The 10,521-nt window shown below is 39.2% G+C and overlaps 1 protein-coding gene across 1 annotated transcript; it reads right to left on the bottom strand.

Annotated features, from left to right (window-relative positions):
* Positions 1–3,521: 3,521 nt before the first annotated feature.
* On the bottom strand, positions 3,522–6,021 carry LOC100685896 (small ubiquitin-related modifier 1-like). Its single transcript, XM_038588778.1, has 2 exons — positions 5,591–6,021; positions 3,522–3,636 (listed from the first exon to the last, which is right to left on the bottom strand). Exons 1-2 carry the CDS (start codon positions 6,019–6,021, stop codon positions 3,522–3,524), a joined length of 546 nt encoding a protein of 181 aa, XP_038444706.1.
* Positions 6,022–10,521: the final 4,500 nt, after the last annotated feature.

Below are 10,521 nucleotides of genomic sequence, written 5' to 3'. Positions count from 1 at the left end.
TGGAATATTTTTCCATCTCTTTGTGTCTTCCTCAATTTCTTTCAGAAGTGTTCTGTAGCTTTTAGGGTATAGATCCTTTACCTCTTTGGTTACGTTTATTCCTAGGTATCTTATGCTTTTGGGTGCAATTGTAAATGAGATTGACTCCTTAATTTCTCTTTCTTCAGTCTCATTGTTAGTGTATAGAAATGCCACTGACTTCTGGGCATTGATTTTGTATCCTGCCACACTGCCAAATTGCTGTATGAGTTCTAGCAATCTTGGGGTGGAGGCTTTTGGGTTTTCTATGTACAGTATCAACATGTATCCCTTTGAATTAGTGTTTAGTATTGTGTGAATCACTAATACCCAGTAGTGTGATTGCTGAATCAAAGGCTAGTCTTTCTTTTTTTAAATTTATTTTTATTTTTTAACTCTTTTTGTATTTTTTTTAATTTATTTTTTGTTGGTGTTCAATTTACCAACATACAGAATAGTCTTTCTTTTTTTTTTTAATTTTTATTTATTTATGATAGTCCCACAGAGAGAGAGAGAGAGAGAGAGAGAGAGGGGCAGAGACACAGCCAGAGGGAGAAGCAGGCTCCATGCAGGGAGCCCGATGTGGGATTCGATCCTGGATCTCCAGGATTGCGCCCCGGGCCAAAGGCAGGCGCCAAACCGCTGCGCCACCCAGGGATCCCCAGAATAGTCTTTCTTTTTGAAGAAACTCCATACGTATTCCACAGTGGCTGCACCAGTTTGCATTCCTACCAACAGCAACAGGGCAAGAGGTTCCCTTTTTCTCTATATCCTTTCCAATACTTGTTGTTTCTTGGGTTTTTTATTTTAGCCTTTCTGACAGGTGTGAGGTGATATCTCATTGTAGTTTTGATTTGCATTTCCCTGATGGTCAGTGATGATGAATTGCATGGCTTCTTTATATGTTTTGGATATTAATCCCTCATTGGATAGATAATTTGCAAAAAAACATACAAAGATTAGCATCACAAAAGAATATTATTTAATAAATAATAGGTGAAGGACAAGGAGGAACATGAGGAGAAAAAGGAAAATGAATTTGGGTTATTTGCAAATGTGAATTTTTGCTTTGAAAGATAGACTAAAAAAAAACCGAAAGATCGACTATTTTTTAAAAAAATTTTGTTTATTTATTCATGAGAGACACACAGAGAGAGAGGCAGAGACATAGGCAGAGGGAGAAGCAGGGTCCATGCAGGGAGCCTGATGTGGGACTCGATCCCAGGACTTCAGGATCACACCCTGGGCCAAAGGCAGACACTCAACCGCTGAGCCACCCAGGGATCCCAAAAGACCAACTATTTTAAATTAAGATCTATCAGAGTCTTCTTTAAGCCAAAGATATTTAGTTGCAACTTGTTAGGGAAGAGGATTTGGGGTGGGTCTAAACATTACAGTGTTAACTGAGACATGTGATTTTATGAATAGATTGGACTTTGTCATTTATATAGCACTATCTGAGATTTAAACCACAGAGCTCCACAGTGCTGAAAGAATGTACGATTAAAATAAATAGGCATGGATCCCTGGGTGGCGCAGCGGTTTGGTGCCTGCCTTTGGCCCAGGGCGCGATCCTGGAGACTCCCACATCGGGCTCCCGGTGCATGGAGCCTGCTTCTCCCTCTGCCTGTCTCTGCCTCTCTCTCTCTCTCTCTCTCTCTCTGTCTGTCTCTGTGACTATCATAAATAAATAAAAATTAAAAAAAAATTATAAAAAAAATAGGCATTATGAAAAAATTAAATAGGCATTATCAAGCAAGTATTTACTTTTATAAAAACTTAAAAGGGGTCCCCAGTCATCTCAGTCAGTTAAACATCTGACTCTTGATTTGGGCTCAGGTCATGATCTCAGGGTTGTGAGTTTGAGCCCCATGTCCCACTCTGGACTCAGTGGGGAGTCTGCTGGAGATTCTTTCCCTCTTATTCTGTTCCCTCCCTCCACTGGTACTGTCATATAAATAAATAAATTTTAGAAAAACCTTATACACAAAGTAATTGTGAAGTAGTCTGTTATGGCACTATCGATCTTCCCTCCAATTAAGGATAAACATCCAGGTAGCTGGGTAGCTTGAAGGGTACACAAGTGGAAGGGGAGCACTTGCCACTCCTAAGTACATAATTATTATAACAATTGTCCTCATTTAGTCCATGCTATAATGATCAACCTCATAAAACTCCTTTGAGCTAAGCTATCTCAAGGAAAGAATTACTGTAAGATTAAAGACCTTTATATGTAGAATGCATAACTAATTTCAAATTAGCACTAAGAAAGTTCATAAACTCATTCTGTAAGCAGCTAACCTGGATATCTCAAAAGATTCAAGAATAAACAGTTCAACTGAAAGAAAATTCTTGCTGAAAAATGTGCTTCATAAAAGTTTCTTTTGTAGTGTTTCCTGCTCCCTGGAGAAGGCAATGTTCTCAGAAGTTACTTAATGGGCCAAGAAAACTCACTGTGCTAGTGACTTACAGGCATGAGAAGTTCCAAAGCAGCTGTCTATGTTATCACACTCACCATAGTAATCATCTAAATTGAGAGACACACACTTCAGTTATTCAACCATGTATTTGATCTATATTAGTCCATATACTCCTTTTTTTTGGAAAAATATTTATTTATTCATGAGAGACACAGAGAGACAGGCAGAGACAGAGGCAGAGAGAGAAGCAGGCTCCATGCAGGGAGCCCAATGTGGAACTTGATCCCGGGACTCCAGGATCACGCCTGGGCCAAAGGCAGGCGCTCAACCGCTGAGCCACCCAGGTGTTCCCATATATTCCTTTTTCAAAAATATTTATTTATTTTGAGAGAGAGAGAGAGAGAGAGAGAGAGAGAGAGAGAGAGAATGAATGAGTGCAGGGAGGGGCAGGGGAAGAGGGACAGCAAGTCTTAAATAGACTCCCCAGTGAGCAGGGAGCCTACAGGGCTCAATTCCACAACTCTGAGATCATGACCTGAGCTGAAACCAAGAGTCGGATACTTAACCAAATGAACCACCCAAGCGCCCCTCGTCCATATGCTCCTATAGAAAGGAGAATTGATTAGAGATTCTCAAGCTTTTCAAATGGAAGGACTCCTTAAAAATTTTTTTAATTGGAGTTCAATTTGCCAACATATAGCTTAACACCCAGTGCTCATCCCACCAAGTGCCCCCCTCAGTGCCCATCGGAAGGACCCCTTTTTAAACAACAAAACATTTTAAGATCTATACTAGTTGAGAAAATACAGCATTGCAAATTACCACTATGGAATCCAGAATGCTGTAATGGCCATCTGTTACTTTTGCTGGTCAGCATTCCCTCCCTTTATTGATGTCCCAGTACCCCAAATTTCCTATGGTGAATCATCTCTCTTTTTCTATTTTCAATCCATTCATGTTGGATGATTTTCACTCAATTGTTGGCTCTAAGACTGAGCATGTGACTCTGGCCTGGCCTATCATAGTACTTCTTCTCCAGGGCCACAGTAATTATTTAGTAATTATTTCCAGGATGAGCATGGACTACCCAGTTGCAGATGGTCTTTGAACCTTGGCTGGGACTGTTGAGAGTGAGGTTGTTCCTTTTGTCCTGGATCGCTGGGATTGGCCCACATAAGCCTGTAGCTGTTGGCAACATCTACACAATGATAAAGTATGTATGAGAATTAATCTCAATGATAAGAGATAGCGCTGAGATATCTAAAGAGATGGAGAACCATTTTCATGGTTTGGGTCCCTGAAACTATTCATGCCTGCATTTACTCATATACTTTTTAGATATATGTGTCCATAAACATCATTTAGGGTTCAAACTGGGTTTCCTTTACTTGCAAGCAAAAGTCTTTTCTACTATAAATGCTTTGAGATGTTATTTTATGAATCCCCAAGAGCAAGCAATGTTTAAAATATTAGCACAAATATTCATGAGGCATTATTGAGCCAATGAGAAATTAACATTCTGTGTGTATATGAGTGTGTAGATCTTTTGCAACTAACCACCAAAGTGGGTCAGAGATCTAAGGGTTTGGAACCACTTTCACCTAAATTTTGGAAGTCACATAAATACAGATTATGGCCATATTTACACAACTAAAACTTAGAGAAGATGATTATCCTGAAAATCTAGTGGAGCTTAGAAAGCTAATCAACACTGCCTTTTCTCTCTCAGCCAGCATAGTTTCAAAGTCAAATATGGCTTGCATCTAAAAACCAGGCTCTGCAGTTAGATGGTATTTTATAGTGATTGAAAATACTTTAGGGAGTGTACTATAATTTTATTTTAGCATGTAGAATATTTAGAACTTCAATAAGGTTACAAGGTATTATTCAGTAAAATAAAATAGGTTCATTTTCAACGTCAACTTAAAAAGAATCATGAGGATATGTATATGGCTAAAGCTATTTTTCCAAGCATCATTTTATTACTTTGTAAGCTTGTCAAGCTAATCTACTGTTTTCCAAGTGCCTGCAAACACATTATTTCATATAATCCTAACAGTAATTCTGTAAGGAAGTGAATTAGAAGTTATCAAGACTATGTTGAGTTCTATGGTGGGTGATGCATAATAAGCACACATACATATACAGATTTTAATTTAAAGTGACATCGAAAAGTGAGTGTTCCTAAAAGTATTTTATACACCTGAAAATCAGGGCTCAAAGGTAAATAAAATGTCCTAGCTTATGTAATTCAATACAAAGTAAAGCTTGGCTTAATACAATTTTTTTTAGGACTCCAGCTCCTATTTTCTACCTTGTCTTCTATTTCTAATAGATCTGAGTAGGGTCTCTGCCTGAAGCAGATTTTTTTTTCACAAATATTTTGTTTATTTTAATGAAACTGGTACAGACAATGTCCATTTAAAACCCATATCCCAGGCCAAAAAGTACAAATAAAATAAAAAAGAGCAGTGTTCTGTTGAATACACTTCTGCATGAATAGCTTTATTAACTGCTAATGAAAATTAGAACTTTTCTGGGATTTTCTGACAAGACTTTTATCTTAAAATGCTTTCTCTTCAGTGAAGCCATCTTTGGAGTTAGTCATTTACTCTTACCATCTCTGTCTTCTCGACTCCAGCCTGATATTTCTTTCTTTGGTCCAGACCCTCAAATTTTAAAAGAAGCTTCAAGTTAAGGAAAGATCATTTTTCCACAGTTCAGTTCTCTGAAAAACTTTCATGTCCCACTGAAAGTCATAGTCCAGGAGTGAAGCAATCACATGCTAGAACTTCAGGGCCAATTGGAAAGTCATCATGAACACCTGTAGTGGTCGATCTTACTTATTGTCACAAGCCTGAAAATGCACGGCCCTGGAAAAGGTGGCCTCTCTGTGCACACAAGTAATTTTTGAAAAGGAAAGGGCAATATGAAGGGGGCTGAGGTTTGATCACCAAAAATCAGCACAAGGAAGACAAGTGATAATGAATAATGGGCACCAGAATTCAAATCACCAGATGTTTTAAAGAGATGGGGTGCCAGTTTTCAATTCCGTTTTGACCAGCACATTACAAAAGAACTATTTTTAAAAATAAGAAAGGATTGAGGGGAAAGAAACAAAAATAAAAAGAGTATCTAAATCGTAGAACGACCCCCCTGTTTGTTCCTGATAAACTTCAATCACATCTTCTGCCTCCACGTCCAGTTCTTTTGGGGTGTGATTATCAGCAACTCTCTGACCTTCAAAGAGAAACCTGAGCGAATTCATGGGAACTCCCTGTCTTTGACAGTAGGATTCTTGGAGTTTCTTCAGATGGGCGGTCATTTTCGCTTTGAAGTGAATCTCGCTGCTATCCTGTCCAATGACTTTGAGTTTAATGTATTCTCCTTCCTTCTTATCTCCCAAGTCCTCAGTTGAAGGTCTTGCCTCCTGGTCAGACAAGGTGACGGTGGCTGCGGCCTGGCCTCCGGGGTTTACAAATCCGTCTCTCTTCCCCACAGCACCACAGGCGGTGGAGGGACTTCCTGAGGCGGCATCAGTGGGTATAGCTTTGTCTGAGTACTGAGTGCTGAGGACTGGCATACCTAGATTTCTCGCCTCTATGTTGCTTTGAATTACTGAAAACAGTCCTCTTTCTGGGATTGTAGGGCACCTCAGTGGATCCAATGCAAACATTTTATCCTTCCTTCCTCCTTCCTTTCCTGTTCTTCATTTTCCATTCTCCTCTGCTCCCTTCTCCCTCTCCTGCTTCCTCTCTTCCTCTTTTCCTTCTGCGCTGCTGATTTGGTGAGGGAAACATCTAGCTTTGCTAACCTGCCAAATTTGTATTCTGTTCTTTTGTCTGACAAAAGTGATTAAAAAAAAAAAAAACACCTCACTTTAAACACCGCCATTTTGGAAACACTGATTCAATTATACCACTGGGTATCCGTCCTAGGAGACAGAGTGGCGAGGTAAAAGACTAGATTAGGTCTAAAAGGCTTGAAGAAAAAGAGGTGGTGATTCTAGGTAACAACGCAAAGGCCATGGACATCAGGGGAAGTGAGGAAGTCTGCTCTAGGGAAATAGACCACAAGATTCGTTTCTTCTGTCTTGTCCATTCTAAAACTAGCCATTCCAATACTGCTTTTGCTAGTAATTTGAAATAGACATTCTTTTTTAAAGAATATTTTTAAATGATTAAAAATTTTATTATTTAATTTTATTTTAATTAAAAATTTTAGATATTTAAAAAATATTTTATTGGGATCCCTGGGTGGCTCAGTGGTTTAGCGCCTGCCCTTGACGCAGAGTGTGATCCTGAAGACCCGGGATCGAGTCCCACGTTGGGCTTCCTGCATGGAGCCTGCTTCTCCCTCTGCCTGTGTCTCTGCCTTTCTCTCTGTGTTTGTCTCTAATGAAAAAATAAATAAAAAGAATCTTAAAAAATGTAGTTATTTACTCATGCAACACACACAGGCAGAGACATAGGCAGAGGGAGAAGCAGGCTTTCTTTGGGGAGCCTAATGTGGGACTCGATCCTAGGACCCCAGGATCACAACCTGAGCCAAAGGCAGATGCTCAGCCACTGAGCCACCCAGGTGCCCCTGAAATAGACATTCTTCTTGGCCTTACTCCAGATGGGCCTTGTTTCTCACTGACATCTTGGCTTTCTTCCAGGTGGGTGTCATTGACAGGTAGATGACAATACCTAGCCTGTGATAAACTCTACTGTCTAGAATTTCTGCTCACACACAAGAATAAATCACAAAACTGAATAAGTCTAGTGAAGTTCATGCCACTGAACAAAAGTGGAGCTTCCTAGCCGATTGTTCCATGGGGGCCTGAAATTCAGCAAATTTATTTTATTTTTTCAAATTCAACATATTTTAAACTTGAACTAATTATCTCTCCTTTTCCATATGTCCCACTTTCTTGGCTTCCAATTTGTATAAATGCCACACAATTTTTCCAGTCACACAAATTTCACAGTGAATCCATATTTGTCTGTACCCATTTCATCTTCACATCTCAATACTTATATTTTTAAAATTTATTTTAATTTTAATTTCTTTCTTTCTTCTTTCTTTCTTTCTTTCTTTCTTCGAGAGATAGAGAGGCCCAAGTGGGGAGAGGGGCAGAGGGAGAGGGTGAGAGAGCATCTTAAGCAGGCTCTGCACTCAGCATGGAGCCTGACATGGAGTTTACTCTCACAACCCTGAGATCATGACCTGAACAGAAATCAAGTCAGATGCTTAACTGACTGAGCCACCCAGGTGCCACAGATCTCAGTACTTCTAAAACTCTCTCTTGTTAAAAGACTTTATTTTTTATAGATCAGTTTTAGATTTACAATAAAATTAAGAGGAAGGTACTGGGATTTCTCATATATCCCCTGCCCCAACAGATGCATAATCTCTCCTATTATCAATTGCATTCATCAGAATGGTACATTTTTTACCAAGGACAAATCTACAGTGACAGATCATCATCACCTAAAGTCCATAATTTACCTTAGAGTTCACTCTTGGTATTGTGCATTCTGTGGTTTGAATGAATATATAATGACCTGTACTCATCATTGTAATATCACACAGAGTATTTTTACTGCCCTAGAAATTCTCCTTCCTCTGTCTATTCTTCTGTTCCCAACCCTCCACCTCCACCCTCCCTACCCATTCCATATCCACTGATATTTTTATTGTCTCCATGGCTTTGCCTTCTCCAGAACGTCATATAGTAGGAGTCTTACATTACGTAGCATTTCCAGGCTGGCTTCTGTCACTAAGTGATATACATTTACACTCCATGTCTTTTTCATGGCTCGATAGCTCATTTCTTTGTAGCTCTGAATCTTCCACTGTCTGGACATACCACAGTTTATTTATCCATTCACCTATTGAAGGACATCTTGGCTTCTTCCAGGATTTGTCCATTATGAAAAAAGCTGCCATGAACATCCGTGTTCAGGTTTGTGTGAGGAATTAAGTTTTCAACTCCTCTGGGTAAATACCAAGGAGTGCTATTAATGGGCCAACATGATAAGAGTATGTTTCATTTTATAAGAAACTGCCAAACTGTGTTCTACAGTGGTTGCACCATTTGCATTCCCACCAGCAATGAATGAGAATTCCTGTTGTTCCACATCTTCACCAGCATTTGGTGTTGTCAGTATTTTGGATTTTATCCATTTTAACAGGTCTCATAGTGGTATCTCACTGTTTTAATTTGCATTTCCCTGATAACATAGGATGTCAGACATCTTTTCATATGTTTATTTTTTCATGTATCTTCTTTGGTGAGGGGTCTAGTTAAGGTCTTTGGTCCAGCTTTTAAATGGGTTATTCATTTTCTTACTGTTGAGTTTTAAAAATACTTTGCATATTTTGTATAGTACTTTATCTGACGTTTGTGCAAATATTTTATCCCATCCTGTGGCTTGTCTTTTCCGTTCTCTTGATACTGTTTTTCACAGAGCAGAAGTTTTTTATTTTAATAAAGTTCAGTTTCTCAATTATTTATTTCATGGATTGCGTCTTTAGTGGTATACCTAAAAAGGCATCACCATACCCAAAGTCATCTAGGTTTTCTCCTATGTTATCTTATAGGAGTTTTATAGTTTGAGGCTTTACATTTAGGTCTATGATCCATTTTGAGTTGATTTTTGTGAAAAGTGTGTAAGGTCTGTATCTAGATTCCTTTTTTTTTTTTTTTTTTGCATGTGGATGTCTATTCTTTCTAGCCCTGAGCCTCCATCAGTTCATTAATTATAGTTCGGGTTTTTCTACCTTGGCACTGGTTTCCACTTGTGAGTCTCTGCTCTGACAAACTCTGACTCCCTGCATTTGCTCGTCTGTCTCTCCAGTCCTGGGGGCAATGGTCTGCCCTGTGTCTTCCCCTGTCTTATGAATCTAAGAAGAGTCACTGATTTTCCAGCCTGTTCAGCTTTTTACTTATTAGGACAATGTGGCGACTCCCAAGCTTCTTATGTGCAGAACTAGAAACTGGAAGCTATTCTGTCTCTTTATATCTCTTGCATTTGGATCCTTCTTTCCATTCCCCTTGCTGGTGCTCTGGTTTAAGATTCTCTTCCTGGGCTGTTTTAATACCTGTCTGGTTGGTGTCTCTCGCTCTCCTCCACTGCAGCTTCACATCGTTTCCTAATTAATCTAAAATGCAGCTGACTTCACATCATTTCCTTGCTTTGAAGCATTATTATCTTATAAAATCCAAACTCTATTAAAAATGTTTTATTTATTTGAGAGAGAAAGACCACACAGAGTGCGCCAGCGCAAAGAGGGGAGAGGGAGGAGGGAGAAGCAGACTCCCTGCTGAGCTGGGAGCTGACATGGGGCTCAATCCCAGGACCCTGAGGTCATGACCTGAGCCGAAGGCAGACATTTAACCGATTCAGCCACCCAGGCCATAAAATCCACTCTTGGTGCTGTCATTCAAGGTCACTGATTGTATTCATTCTACACTTAGTTTTTAAAACTTTCTCTCACTGCTCTTAGTCCTCAGGGACCTCGAAGACCCCGGGTCCTATGTTTGTCCCATTTTCTTTGACAAGAATGGCCTCGGGTTCCCAGTCCTAGTTAGTTCTGAAGTTAGCCCTCCTTTCTCCGAGTATTGTTGTCACTTTGGACACCTTTCCAAGATAGTGATCTTATTATTCTGTACATTGTAAGTATTTGTGACATCTCTTATTGTCCCTGTTAGACCGGGTATTCTCTGAAGAAAGGGATTATTTATATTTGTAATCCTCACAAGGGTGTCTTACTTCTAATTTCTGATTTTTTGGATGAAAAGTAAATCAAGTTTCAGGTTTGGATTGTTTCTTATATGATGACTGGAAAACTGGAGAAGAGTAGTGTGTGTGCGTGTTCATTTTGACTTCTGTTTTCAACCTCTTTCTAAACACTGACTTAATTTAGGGTGGTAGGTAGTTAAGTAATATGAAAATGTTCTTTCTTTGTTCTTTATGCTATTAAGGCACTGTTGGGAGCTATTTTAAAAGCATGGAGATAGATAGAAGGCAGAGTTCTCTAATATTTTAAAATTTAGATAGATACAGTATAAATCATTTCTGGAGGTGACATAGTA

The sequence above is a fragment of the Canis lupus genome, chromosome X (assembly GCF_011100685.1).
Source record: "Canis lupus familiaris isolate Mischka breed German Shepherd chromosome X, alternate assembly UU_Cfam_GSD_1.0, whole genome shotgun sequence".
Lineage (NCBI taxonomy): Eukaryota > Metazoa > Chordata > Mammalia > Carnivora > Canidae > Canis > Canis lupus.
Note: the sequence above shows the minus strand (reverse complement) of the source record. Positions and strands in the feature narration are given on the sequence as shown.